This window comes from Stegodyphus dumicola, chromosome 7 (assembly GCF_044657685.1).
Source record: "Stegodyphus dumicola isolate Sdum_Otavi_A_Nest chromosome 7, ASM4465768v1".
NCBI lineage: Eukaryota > Metazoa > Arthropoda > Arachnida > Araneae > Eresidae > Stegodyphus > Stegodyphus dumicola.
In genome coordinates this window covers 62,718,801-62,733,932 of record NC_140774.1, presented here as the reverse complement: position 1 = coordinate 62,733,932, position 15,132 = coordinate 62,718,801, and the positions used below count along the sequence as shown (strand labels likewise).

General features: G+C 31.2%; 1 protein-coding gene across 1 annotated transcript in view; it reads left to right on the top strand.

The window, feature by feature from the left end:
- The window catches only part of LOC118180050 (metal-response element-binding transcription factor 2-like), a 74,916-nt gene that overhangs the window by 33,226 nt on the left and 26,558 nt on the right, over positions 1–15,132 (top strand). The window contains exon 5 of the mRNA XM_085820339.1: positions 919–1,045. Coding sequence (XP_085676465.1) covers positions 919–1,045 — 127 coding nt within the window. The remainder of the gene's footprint in view (positions 1–918; positions 1,046–15,132) is intronic.

Genomic DNA, 15,132 nt, shown 5'->3' with positions numbered 1-15,132 from the left:
TGCTCTTTAGAAAATAACTATTTTAAGAATTTCGTGGTGGTCATCAGGAAACAGCCTGAAGTTGTTGTAGAGTTTGATTATTTAATTATAGCAATAGGCTTGGCCTTTGTTTTCCCTCCCTGACCAGAAGAAATTTCTTCTAGGCTTCCTTATGTTTTTGATGAAAAAGAGGTTGCAGATCTTTATTAGTAGCACTGTGTTGTGAAATATATTTATTTGCCTATTTCTTTGCTTTTTGTTTTCTTAAAAAATGTAGTTTTTAAAATGTATTTATATACTGCTAAAAAAGAATGTAAAACATTAATGAGTAGCATATATGCACAATTCATAATGTGGAATCGAGATTATTTTACAGGATATCTTTTAATCCTTACATGCATTCATTCTGCATGACATTTGTTATATAAAGCATCTCTGAACTTAAAATGATAATAGATGCTGATAAAATGTAAACATTTCTGAAAGCAGCTCAAGACAACCAAGAGCTAAAATACTATTTTCATTTTTAAGTTTATTTAATTAAATGTAAAAATAGTCCTAATTATTTTAAACTGAACAAACTAAGGAAAAGACAGGCAGAAGAAAGAATGGGGAAAATAAACAACCAACCTTTGCTTAGGGAAATGGTAAAGTGCCTAAAGCAATACACAGTGGTATGTGAACAAAAGTTTTACTTAGTTTAATAAACAAAAATACATTTTCTGTCATTTTTGTCCTATTTAAATGGCTTAACTGTACATTTATTGGGATTTTTTTATGTTGTTTAAAAATGTTAATATATTAGTTTTAGCAATTATTTTTCTATTTTATTAATCAAATAATATATGCTCTTGTTTTATTTAATGCACGTGTCATCGTTATTTATTTTACTTGTTTTTACATAAACAACTTTCAGTGTTGTCTAATGTTTTATTTTAGGGCTGAAATTATTCAGTTGCTTTTATATAATCTTACTATTGAGCACAAGAAAAAGTATTTTGATTTAGATGCATCAGTGGTTCCTTTTCTTTATGAAAACTGGGAGAGATTTCATATTTTGGGACCTGTAAGTATATATAAGAAATTGATTATTTTCTTTTAGTTTTTTAATGATTAATAATTGTTGAAATTCTGAACCTAAGTATTAAATAAAGCTATTTTTCCCCGTCTGTTTTTTTTTTTCTTTTTTTTTTCAGATTATTTATATTAAAGAAATGATTTACTTAAAAACTTTTTAATTATCTATTTATAAATTATTTTTTAAGTGGCCATGTTCATGCTTAAATCTGTGTTAAGGATTCCTTTCTAAGTAGATTTTTGTATAATTTTGTAAAGGAGAAAAATTTAAATGATATTCTTTTTTAAAAAAATTATGTTTTGCCTATTTATACCCAATTTTTTTGTTGAAACACATAAAAGTAATATATCTAATTCATTCTTTTGTAATACTGAATTTAGGGAAATAATTTTCTCTAACTGTATGGTTAAATATTACATATATAAATCTATTCTAATATGTTTGTGATTTAGTTCTTTTGAAATCTTAAATTCATGAGTAAACTTTCCAAACATTATTATGTAAATACAATAAGTTGTTAAATTAGTAAATATGAAGTGTCTACAGTGTGTTGTTGCGACTTTGCAGTATTTTCCAGCATTCTTTTTTAGAACTAGAATAAGATACTTTTTTTTTTTCAAAATCTTTTCTGAGTAATTAAAAAAATTAACAGAATTTTGAAGTGCATAAATTAGTCCTTTATAGTAGAATCACATTCAATAAATGAATGAAAATTAATAATAATAAGTGAAAATTCATTGAAAAGTTTTTTTTCAAATTAGACTTGTGGAATTTAAGTCTCGTTCTGTTACATTAGAATTCACCATGTTATCTCTGGGTCCCCTGTGTTCAGCACCTAAAAAACATGGTGTTCAACATTCATACACGTACACGCATATATATGCACTGTCACAAAAATAAACTATATATGCATCCAGACAGAAACGAACTACTATCAAGAAACTTAACATGTATGAGGAGATAAATTATTACAAATTCAGAACAAAAGATCGTTTTATTAAGAAGTTCTGGCATGAAAAAGGTTACAAATCAGTGTAGTATATCCATCTTTGGCCAAACCGAAACACGGTGTAGCATTGAATCAAGTAGGTCATCTATGATCCCCTGCAGAAGATCATGCCATGATCTTTGCAACTTTGTAGTTAATTCTCAAATATTCTGGAACATTTGCAGTCATGGAGGTAGGAAAGGGAGGAGGGGCCAACCCGCGCTAAAAGTGAAGCACTGCTTTGAAGCTTGGGTCACCAGATGGGGTGTTCTTTGTTTACATTCAGAAGCTCACTTGACAAGATTCTGATAATATTTCGACACACGACAGTTCCATAGAAATCGAAAAAGGGACACTTTCGCATGAAAGAAACATTCATAGTGTGATGGATAATAGCAATTTGTATAGTTTAGTGACATTTACGCAAAAATTACATCTTGGTTGTTTTTCGATAACTAACAACAGCGATTTTGATTATGAATTTGTTTTATAAAATTCTAAGCTGTTGCACTACAAAAATATAGATTTTAAGAAAAATGTTATGCTTAAAGAATGAAAAATACCTTATGGTACATTTAAAATTGTATACGTCTTTCGATACCCTTGATAGAGTATTCGCTACTTTTATTTTATTTTCCAAACGTCAAAATGTTTTAAATAAAACAATTTTTTCCACATCCATATATTATTGTAACATGTACCTTTTAAAATTTTTTAGAGGACAGGCTTTACTGCTGCTCATTTTAAACCCATCGTTTTAATTTTATATATCTGAAAAATAATCACTTTGGGCTTACACGTTTTATAAATATAAAATTATGTATGTTAAAATATTTGTAATTAGGCACATAGGTCAGATTAAGTTTTTATTAAATAGAGTAACGCATGCAAGGGCTATCTGCCTAAAGAGAGAGATGCCATCGTGGAGGAATTTTGAAGAAAAACTGACCTTTGAGTGGGTATTAAAAATAATACTTATAATTTTCATTCAAATTATATTCATATATATTTTTTATGTAAAACTTTCGGGTGTATGCTAAATTAGTGTAAATTACTTTACACGAAAAATATAGTGAATGCACAGAAATTAAAGATTTGCACATGCCAGAAATGAAAAATAGGAAATATGTATGTGTATTTATGCATATGCTTGCAAAAGCATGTATCTGCTTTTGACAAAATACTTAAATATTCATTAAATTATTTATAAATGTATTTGAAATGAAGAATTTATTCACTTATAAACAACTGTGAAAGTGCTGTGAAGAAATCTAATGATTAAATGTATCTAATTTATAATGATTATAAATGTTATCTAAATATATAATAACCTTAATATTGAATTGTAAACATAAATTGAAATCCTGTTGACAAATACGTTATAAAACTATTTAAGCAAGAATTGTTCGTATTGGAAAGCAAATGCTATGAGATGCGCACTTAAGAAAGTAATAATGAGATTTGGAATATGTATTGTTGAAATGAAGGGTTAAAAAAAAATCTGATAAGTATAATTAAAAGAATTATTCCCCTTACATTTTATAATAACTCAGTTACAAGTTTTAAATAATACTTAAAAAAAAAAAAAAACTTATTTTATTCCCTTTCAGAAATGTTCAGAGAAAGTCAAGTACTATTTAATACCTATTTAATTATTAGGAATTAGCGAAATACTTATTTAAAGTATTTCGCTAATTCCTAATAATTCTCTAATTTAAAATGAACCGACTAGAGCATTAATTATAAATTGACTTACATTTTTCGATTTAAAAGATGCCTCAGAAGCCAAAAAATCATGTCTTATTATTTTTTCAGTATTTTAGGATGAAGCTCTATAAATAGAAAAGAAATAATGCATAATTTTAATATTAATAATACAATAAACTTTTATCTTAATTTTTGTACCTTAACCGAATAAAATAAAATTACCTTAAATTTTTTTTCTAATGTAATTAACGAAAACTTGTGAAAATATTTCATTCAAATTAAACCATTCTGAGAAAACTGTTCTGCGAAAAGTAAAGCATTTAATTCCATTCAGAATGAAATGTTGTTTAAAAATATGTTGTTTTCATATACTTAGGACTCTGAAGTATTGTAGAAAAAGAAAATATATACATTTATATGTATATTTACGATGTAATTACAAAATATTTACATCCGAACGCGTCAAATCCCATAGAACTCAATGGTAAATGACCCAATGTTTTGGTCACCACGTAGGGATCGCCGGTGCTTTAGAGCAGGGTTTAGGGCAACTCCATCTTACTTCCTACCTCCATGGTTGCAGTTACCTTCCAAGAATGTCCCTAATGGGCTGTATTGGTGAGAGATCTGGTGACCTGGCAGGCCACAAGAGTGCATCATATCCTTGAAGATAGTGGTAGAGTCACCCAGTATGTGGACAAGCATTGTCTTGCTAATAAAAGGCATCTGGGTGATTTAGTAGCAAAGTCAGTACATCCAGCTTTAAAATGTCGTCCATTTAACTGTGAACCATCATAGTGCCTTGAAGGATGAATAGAGATGACTATGTGTCCCACAAATCGCTTCCCTACACTGTCGCTCCTTGTGTAATCACCATGTGCCGCTCAACAACAAATGTTGGAACACTGGCCTGGCCGCCTCCACATGCAGGTGCATTGGTCATCAACACTGAGGCTCAATCAGGATTCATCATTGAAGATCACATTCCAGCTTGCCCGAGTTCAGCAAAAATCCAATCAACACTGCCGATGATGTTGGGTCAGTGGTTGGCTTCTTAATGGACATCAGCAGCATATACCAGCATCGGGCAGTTGTCTCCAAATGGTTTTCCTTGATATAGTTTGACTGTCTATTGCAAATCCTCTGTTGGCATTTTGCCAAAACACATATAATCGTCCGAAAGGGGCGTCAGTTAAGAGGTGAGAGTTCTTTGTTCGTCGGTAAAAGGGAATTTATATGATCGAGGGAGGGAAAATCCTCATGTCATCGGGTGATGATGTTGCATCAATTGTCTTTCGCGTCTTTAATGTTTATTATTATTATTATTTTAGATTTGTAGAAAAAATATGAATAAATTATTAAAAATTACAAAAGAAGCTCTTGAAAGCGTAATGATAGAAAAATGGAAGAAGTACTGAACTCGTGTAGAAATAGTAGAAAATGACTACTGGAAAAAAAGATGGTTTGATTGAAAATTTATGCAAATCTTTGGAAGAGGAGGAAAACTTGGATATGTGTAGTGACTGTGATACAGAATAATAAGTACTGAGGAAAGAAATTTCGTTTTTTAGCTCCCCAGTACATGTAATACTGCATATAGCTTTCAGTGCAAAAATCAAAGCGACGTAATATTTATTTATTATAATATAGTTATTATAATTACTCAATAAATGTAATAATTATTTATCACTGTATAATCATTTATAATTAATAGGAAATTTTTTTCAGTGTGTAATAATGTAGATAGATTGTAGCTCGAAGATATAAAAGATAAACTAATTATCAATTACAACATAATTTTTATTGCCATATAAATATTATAATGAATGATAATAGTTAAATTATTAGAACTCATTGTAATAATAATATACTAATGAAAATCATAAATAAAATATAATAATTAAATAATTATAATAAAATTTACTTATTTTTTTTATAAAATAATGTTATACTGCAAAACTAATTTTAGAAAACACTTGTATTTTTAAGAATATATAGATAAATGCTTGATATTAAACACAATTTAATAAAACAGCTAATAATAAATGATTAACAACTTAGATTACTTAAAAGTAATTTTGTTTTCTTATGTCTGTGCCCTTTGAAGGCTGTGGAAGTGAACAGGGAAAAAGTAAAACGGAAAAAATCCCTACCACATGATTCCACCTGGTTTCCACCCACCCCATTTTGAAAATAAATCGATCCAAATGGCGCATGCTTGTTTGCGCTCATGGTCGCCGATAAGACAGTTGAACTATACCACCGGATGCCTGGAAGGTGGTAAGTGCCGTTGAATTGATGCGGAAGTGGCCGCCCTTGTGATTATATCCTTATGCTGATTTATCTTCCTGAGATACCCTGATCCTCTGCGACAATAGACTATCCTTTCCATGATTCTTGTATGTTTATGTTTTTCAACATTATCGTCATCACGGAGCAGCTACCATTTCGCACCGAGCGAGGTGGCGGCCAATACGCCTGTTTGACCAAACTACTTCTCTGAAGCCTACTATTCACCCCTTCTTAAAGTCTGATGACTGTTCATACTGCTACCAATTACATCTCAAAGGTATCTCTCGTCACAGTACTGTCTGCCCAAGCCGACAGCTTCATTTGAATAGCCATGCGGCATGGGTAATCATGCTATTAAACTCTCCCAGCTGCACATATGATATGCGGATAGCGAACTTACCCTTGTCTCAATGGCGTCGAAATTTAAATCATTTGCATATCTCTTGCCAGACTACATTCCTGCCGAGTTTCATGATTGTGGCTCAAATTCTCTTGCGTGTATATATTTTTTTTGTGGCAGAGTATATATATATATATATCTAAATAATAATAAAAAATCAGATTTTGTTTGAATTTAATTTGCTTTTTAATTTTAAGTCGGATTTTCCTTAAAAGTTAACACCTAATATTGGTGATAATTTCATTCAAGATCTGCAGCATATTCACTTAATCACATGTTATATTGTTTTGTTTCACAAATGATAAATTCTATTTCAAGGAGGATGGTGCCATTTTTGAAATTTTCTTCAGTTTTTAAAATCTGTTGGCTTTGCTGTTATTAGCACACTGACTCAGATGTGAATAATATTTCAATAGCTTTTAAGTCTTTCACCTCTGTGAACTCTGGTGACTCTTTGCTTAAGTTAGAAAAGTGCTTTGACATCCAAATCCATTTCAGGGATAGGTTGAAAAATTGAATGAAATGAAAAGTAAAATTTTTTGCATATATGTATACAAAATAAATTTCAATAACCTAAAAGTTTACATAGATTTTCTAAATTTTCTGAGAAAGCAATGAAAATTTGCACTTCCCTTTTTTTTTAAACTGCTTCTTCGATAAGTGAAACTGCAAATGTATAAATGAAAGAGAATTCACAAGATTAAGTCTTGTAAAATATCAGGGTTTGTGTGGTCCTTAAAAGTCCTTAGGTTTTTTGGAATCAATTTTTAGCAGGAGGTCCTTAATTTTAATCATCTGAAATTTCTGTCTGTTTTTATGACTGCCATTTTGAATGTGCATTAGCATTTTGGGCAAATATTTTTGGCGATTCATTCACAACAATAGTTATCTTTTGGATGGGTGAATAGATTCATGGATTATAATTTGTTCTTATTTCTAACATAAACGGTGGATACTCAAGTTGCTGAGCAAAAAGTGAAACGTATGCATGTCATAATTATTTCATTTTTTCTAATGAAAAGCTCTTAACACTAGAAGCCCCAGAGCAGTCATTTTGACTGCTTTCATCATTTGACCTTTGATTCCTTAAGAAGTCACAAATTTTGGTATTTTCCTAAAATATGTCAAAAATTATTGGTACCAAATATAAATCGAATGAAATTAAAATTAACGGAGATATTATTAGTTATACCTAAAAGCGCCATGAACAGTCATAATGACTGCTAGTAATACTGGGTAGATTTATATGGTATTCTCGCTCAGAAAATAATTTTCTTGGGAAAAACATCTGGCGTACATATATATTCATTTCATTCACTGATTATTTACAGAAGGAATTACATTATTTTCTGAGAAACAATGTCTCGCAATCGTTTTCGAGACATTATGAAATATCTAAGATTTGACTTGAAGTCAACTAGGACTCAGCGTTTAGAAAGTGATAAATTTGCACTTTTCTCTGATATTTGGAATAAATTTATACAGAACTGTGTGAATTCCTATAAACCAGGAGAAAATCTAGTTGTGGATGAGCAGTTATTTCCATCCAAGCCAGGTGTAAGCTTATACAGTACAGTCAAAAGTCGTTAATCCGGACTCGTCGGGACTTTGGCAATTCCGGATTATCGATTTTTCCAGATTATAGATCATCAGTTTAAATCTGGTAAGATGGCATACATAAATTATAAAATTAAAAATATGAAACCGTAATTTATGAAATAAAGAACGATTATGATCTAAAGGGTATCATACACCTGCCAACTTTTACGAATTTTTCGTAAATTTTACGAAAATGCGTTTGTCTTTACGATTTTACGATCGTAATCCATTTTTTACGATTTTTTTCCTTTTTCAAGTGTTTTTAGTGATTTTTGTCGAAATTTTAGAATTTTTCGCCAATTGCATCGTGTTTTACTGCCAACTACTGACTACTTCGAATCCAGTAACCTGCGGTTTCTCCCAACTCTCCGCTTAACCAGCCAATCCAATGAGCTGAACTTGTTTCTCCCACTCTTTACTTTGTGGGCGCCAGATTATTTTTTTTCGCGTTTGCTTCAGCAGCAAGGGATTTACTTAGCTCAGACTCCAGCAAGCGTAGATTGTCCCTTTTTTTTTTTTTTTTTTTTCACGTGCTACGAATTTTCTTAATACGTCGTTGTTACGAAATGAATTAAAAAAAAAAAACGTATTCTCAACATTTGCGGCCTGCCTACAAAGCTGAATTTCCAACAATTAAAGAATCCTTCAAAGGAAATAACTATGCAATTTGCAACGTGTGTGTGTGTGACTTCATAATAAGTCACGGTGGTTATAATTGGAAATCAAACCAGGGAACTTGTAAATTCTTTGAAAGATCATGAGAAAAAAGAATTTTTTCAATGTGTTAGAAAGTACTTTTCCTCAGCCTGTGATTACATTGTAAGGAAGTTTCCTTTGCAAAATGAAGTTCTTTTAAATGCTGAAGTGGCAAATTTGAAACAAATTGAAAATTCATCTTTTGAAAAGATTCGTTTTTTTATTGATAAATTTCCATCTTTGTTAACAATTAAAGAAAATGAATGCCATAATGATGCTTTAGATGAACTACAGAACCAATTTTCTGCTGCACAGTTTGAAGACTTTGCCAGTTCTGGAGAAGATAGACTTGATGTCTTCGTTGGTACCTTAAAAAGAATAAAAAGAGCTGATGAAATACCAAAATATGATAGACTAGCAAGAGTTTTATGTGCTATTCTCGCCAAAGAATTTTTGGCTAAAGCCAAAAAAATGCACTCTAAATTCATTGCAATAATTTTTTTGTGTAATATTAAGTTCTTATTTTATGTTTCCTAATAAATTTTTTAGTTACTACTTAATTGAGATTTACTAATGTAAGTACAATTTTCTTTTTTCTATTTGTATAAGTTGTTATTTTTTTAATATCAAAGCATGATATTAATTCTTCGTGTTCTTCTGAATTTTTATCTTTAGAGATTGGCAGGTATGGTATCAAAAAAAAAAAAAAAAAAAAGGCTTAATATTTATTTGTTTACTTTATTAAACATTTCTTTCAATGTAAGTTGTTTAAGTTGCTTCGTTTTCTGTGACAATACTTTCTCTTTAATTCTATAAACAGACATAATTTCTTCTTCAGTTACAAAGTTTTGCTGTTAAAGTCCTATAATTGCTGTGTCGAGAATACCGACCAATTTGTCAAACAAAATTTTTTAGTTTTCAATAACCTCTGTATCACTTTCTTCTTTATCGGAAGCGAATTATAATGACGAGGAATTTGATTTAAATCATATCAAAGACGGAGTACATCGAGATGAAATACTACATTTAGTAAAGAATTATAAGCGAAATAAAATTAAAACATTTGCCCTGAAGATAAGGATATTGCTGACAGATTAACTTCCAATTCATTGTGCGTCGCCCCCCCCCCCCCCGCCACAGAGCAGCGTGAAATTGATAAGCAGATTTCGGATTTCGAAACATACTTTGAAATAAACAGATTTCGGAATGGTTTGAGAAACGAAGGATATGCCTTTATCCACTTTTCGCAGCAATTCCACTTTTTCTTTAATGGACTTCTAAACGTACTTTCGCTTTGTAGATCCTTTACATATTAGTAAATACGTATCGGAAATTCTGTTTGACATAATCGAAAGTTCAAGCTTACTTTTATAAAATTGCTCTAACAGTCTGCAAAAAATAATAAGCCAGATCCAATTCGAAGATTCAGGAACAACGCAATCTGCAACATTAACTGAATTAGATAATTTTAGCTTAGCTTATACCGTCTGTTTGACGCATGCGCAGAAAGTTTGTAGCTTTGAGGTCCGGATTATGGGTGTCCGAATTAACGACTTCTGACTGTATATGCCGAATAAACAGGATAAATTCGATATCAAATTTTGGATGTTAGTCGATGTAGACTCGAAGTATATGTGCAATGCTTTTCCATATCTTGGAAAAAATACATCGAGAAGTGAAACTGAAAGCCTTCCTGAAAATGTAGTAATGCCTCTTCTAAGCCATTATATGAATTCAGGTCGAAATTTGACAACGGACAATTATTTTTCCTCACTATCATTAGCTAGAAGTCTTAAAATGAAAAACACAAGTTTTGTTGTCACGGTAAGAAGACATCGACAAGAAATTCCGCATGAAGTAAGGAAATCAAAAACCCGGCTATTTGAAACAGTTTTGCTAAAGAATGGTGAAACTACGCTCACTGTCTATCAGGGGAAAAGGAATAAAAATGTCCTACTACTAAGTACCTTACATCCAAGTGTAAATATAGACTCACAAAATAAGAAAAAGCTTCCAGAAACAGTAGAGTTTTACAACAAAACCAAATGTGGAGTTGATATCGTTGACAAGATGACACGTAAATATTTTGTTCGCGCTGCTTCACGTAGATGGCCTGTGCATGTTTTCTATAATATGCTGGATTTAGCAGGGACGAATGCCTGCATTATCTACCATAAATTGAGTGATAAAAATATTACAAGGCACGACTTCCTATTTCAATTAGCAGAGGAATTAAGAGAGCTTTATTTAAACAGAAGAAAAACCGCAAAATTGCCCCAGGAAATTTCCAAATCTAGCAATAGACTCTCAAAGAGAAGACATCAATGCCAGATTGGACTTTGTAACAACAACAAAACAAGTGATGTATCTAAAAAATGTTCATATTATGTGTGTGGAAAATGCACTTCCAATATTGAAAAAGTTGTGTTTTGTAAAAATTGCGAAAAGCTGTAAAATGTGTTTTATTAAGGGTAGGCTGAACTTTATAATAAAATATCCTCTATTTTTTTATTAAAATAATCTGTTACTCTTTAAAGTTCTTCAACAACAGTAATTAATATTCTTAAAAGCATTATAAAGCATTTACATTTGAATATATACATTAATTCGTTAAGCAGTCAATTTGACTGCCGTTGGCGCTTCTAGTTAGGGAGAAAGCTTGGCGCTTCTGGTGTTAAACAATGTTTTGCTTTTTGGAATGTGAATTCTTTATTAAAAGGTTCAAATTTTGGCAATTTTAAGATCATTTTCTGTAGAAAATTTTGAATTTGGAAATCTGAGAATTTTTCGACAATATTTTTTTTAAAACATTATAGCATTGAACAATTTCATTAAAATAATGTTAATATATTGAAATTGTACTCAAGAAATAACATTAAAATGAAATATTTTTATTTTTCCCTATCCTATTATAAAATGGCATTACTTTCCATTTTGGCAACTTATACAGTATTTTGAATCTAAAAAATAAACAAGGTAATAAATGCTTAAATTGCATTTAGCACAATTTACGAAACAATTCTTAGCAGAAGCGAAATAGCTATGTAATTAATTAAAAATGCCTTTGTTTTAATTTTTCCATGGTAAGAGTTTTTCTCATGTAATTGTCTCAATATGCATCAATTTTCTGTAGAAAGTCAATTTTACACTTTTTCCTCTGGTCCCCCCCCCCCCCCCGCCAACATAATTCTGCCTTTTTGCTGTTGCAGAATTGGTAGGGGTAATTTTTCTTTAGGATTTTAAACACTACACATTGGAAACTTTTGGAAGGATTTGAAGGCAAGATTTATAGACCCACGAATCTTGAAGATTCCAGAAAAATGTCTTCATGGTATCAACACCTAATGGATGTATTTTGCAGAAAGTCTGTGATGAAATTTTACTTTTTGGAGAATTTTCGGAAGAACAATGAAAACATAATATTTGAATGTTTCACTTCTGATACTAGAAGTCTTTTTCTTAACATGTTCATCTTCCCTATGTTTTCTTTACTTTTCACTAGACTCAAGCAGGAAAAATATCAAAAATGCTTCTAATCTTATTACATGGACAGGCATTTATAGAAAGGAATTTTTCTATTAATAAAGAAATTGAAAACTGACAATTTAAAAGATTCATCTTATATGTCTCAATGCATCATCAGTGGCGTAGCTAGGGTGGGGCAAAGGGGGTCATCTGTCCTGGGCATCCATGGGGTGCCAAATTCATGTTACAAAATTTTAGAATGGAATATTTTTCATTCTTGTCATATGGAAGGAGCACACAATCTTCAGTTGTCCCCTAGGTGCGCTGAAAACCCTAGGTACGACTTTGTGCATCATACACAGGGCTGGCACTACGCATTTTCCCACTTGATCTATGGATCCTAAATTCTGCTGCTTAGTGCCTTTCTAAATTCTAAGATTTGCCATTTCTAGATTTTGTTGCTGTATGTGTTACTAAATTCTAAAAATTCTGCTACACCGCCTCTGTAACCAACCCTTACCATACATCATTTCATATTTATTCTGAATGTTTATATTACTAAAGAAATAAAATTAGCACCTTCATTCTAAATGCATTTAATATTTTAGAATAACAGAAATCTTAAGAAAAGAAAGTTATTCTTCAAAGATGTGTACAGTTATTATTATGGAAATTAACTAGTTTTTATAATTTCAGCCTTAGCTATAATTTTCCCTTTCCGTTTCCTCACCAGAATGAAAATCACTTAGATAGTTTTTAAAGTAGGCGTTTGGGATTGTAAGGCAGAATTTGCTTCTGTCCTCCATTTGCACACTGCATAAATCTAATATATATTGTAAGTTGCACTTTCGAGAGAGGAAAAATGCAAGTTGAATTTTGTCAATCGGCCCAGTAGGACGGGAGATATAGAACTGTCCCCCCCCCTTTTTTTTGTTTGCACAGTGCACATAGTCAAGAGATTGACAAGTTAGGAAATAAAACATGCAGAAGCTAGTGAGAATATTGGTTTGCATGTTAAAGCAAATTTGTTATTGTTAGAAAAATGCTTGAAGAGTTGGAAATTGATATAAATTAGCCAGAATGTCTGGAAAGGCTTCAAATTAAAAAGATGCACAAATATTTATGTATCGTTGCTACAAAACATAAATGTTTTATTGCTTTTAATGCATAGTTATCTTAATGTCGTTTAAGAATCAATGCCTTAAATTACAGGTATTTTAAACTGTGACATGTTAATGGATTGGGATTTTAATAGTGCTTTTTTAACAAAGACTTAATAAAAAGTAAATAAAATTTAATAGTTACCATGTAAATCTATAATGAATAAGGGTATGTGACTACCTAATTTAATTATTTGTAACTGACTGCCTTAAAATTAATTTTTGCATATTAAAGCAAGTTTTTGCCTTTCATTAATCTTTGGATGGTGACAATATACAGCACAAAAGTGTACAAATCAAGGTAAAGATTATTATTTGCATCTGGTGAGATTTAAAATAATACAAAACAACTTATCACTGGTGCTTTAATGGCTTATTGGAACTTTAAAGTATATTAAATGGGTTACAACTCCAGGAACTCTACACGAAGACTACTAACTGCATCAGACAGACAGAGCATAACTAACTTTCAAAATTTGCTAACCCTGCTAAAATCAGGAATTCAGGTCTGTTCTGTTCAGCATGTCTCTCTCTAGGCAAGCAACAGTGGTGAAAACAGCCAGTTTTCTGTTTTGGATTATGCTGATTATAATTTTACTTTTCATTTTAAACTAGGCTGTTTGATTAGCAATCTGCCTGCTATTTGCAAAAACTCTAGACTGAGCAAGTACATGACAAAATGAGACATAAAATTAAAAATCAACATAAAGCTAACTCTTGGTAAAACGTAAATAAAATGTCACTAATCTTCTTTCAAATATGTCCATCTATTATAAGGGTAAAATATATAATGCTACCTGATAAATTTTATAAAGTTGTTTTATTCTCAAATTTGTTTTATAATTATGTTTATTAAATTTATTACATAATAATGCATTCTACTTGTGTATCTATTTTATTCTTAGGTTGGTATCACTCAGGGTTGCCACGCTACCTGGAAAACCGGAAAAAGTCAGGGAATTTAAATATTTTAGTCAAAATCTAGAAAAGTCAGGGAATTTCGTACGGCGATCACCCCCCCCCTCCAAAGTGAGTTTTGCGCCGATGTTGGAAGCGGTCACTTTCTTGGCGAATTGTGTATTGCGTGAGCATCATTCAGGCAGCTGGCATAGAGCCAATATTCACAGCTCCAATTAGATTGTCTTTTAGAAAGGCAAAGCAAGTTTCCAGCAGCTTTGCTTTCCAGTAACCTCAAGAATCGCATGCACATATGCAGTGCATGTTGAACTACTTGTACAAAATACTTATTCTCGTATAAAACAAAATCAATTTAATCCTAGTACAGTCAAAAGTCGTTAATCCAGACTCGTCGGGACTTTGGCGATTCCGGATTATCGATTTTTTCGGATTATAGATCATCAGTTTAGATCTGGTAAGATGGCATGCAGAAATTATAAAATAAAAAATATGAAACCGTAATTTATGAAATAAAGGGCAATTATGATCTAAAGGGTATCAAAATTTACAAAAAAAAAAGCTTAATGTTTATTTGTTTACTTTATTAAACATTTCTTTCAATGTAAGTTGTTTAAGTTGCTTTGTTTTATGTGATAATACTTTCTCTTTAATTCTATAAACAGACATAATTTCTTGTTCAGTTACAAAGTTGCGCTGTTCAAGTCCTATAATTGCTGTGTCGAGAATACCGACTAATTTATCAATCGAAATTTTTTCGTCTTCAATAACCTCTCTGTCACTTTCTTCGCTATCGGAAACGAATTATAATGATGAGGAATTTGATGTAAATCATATGGAACATGGAGTACAT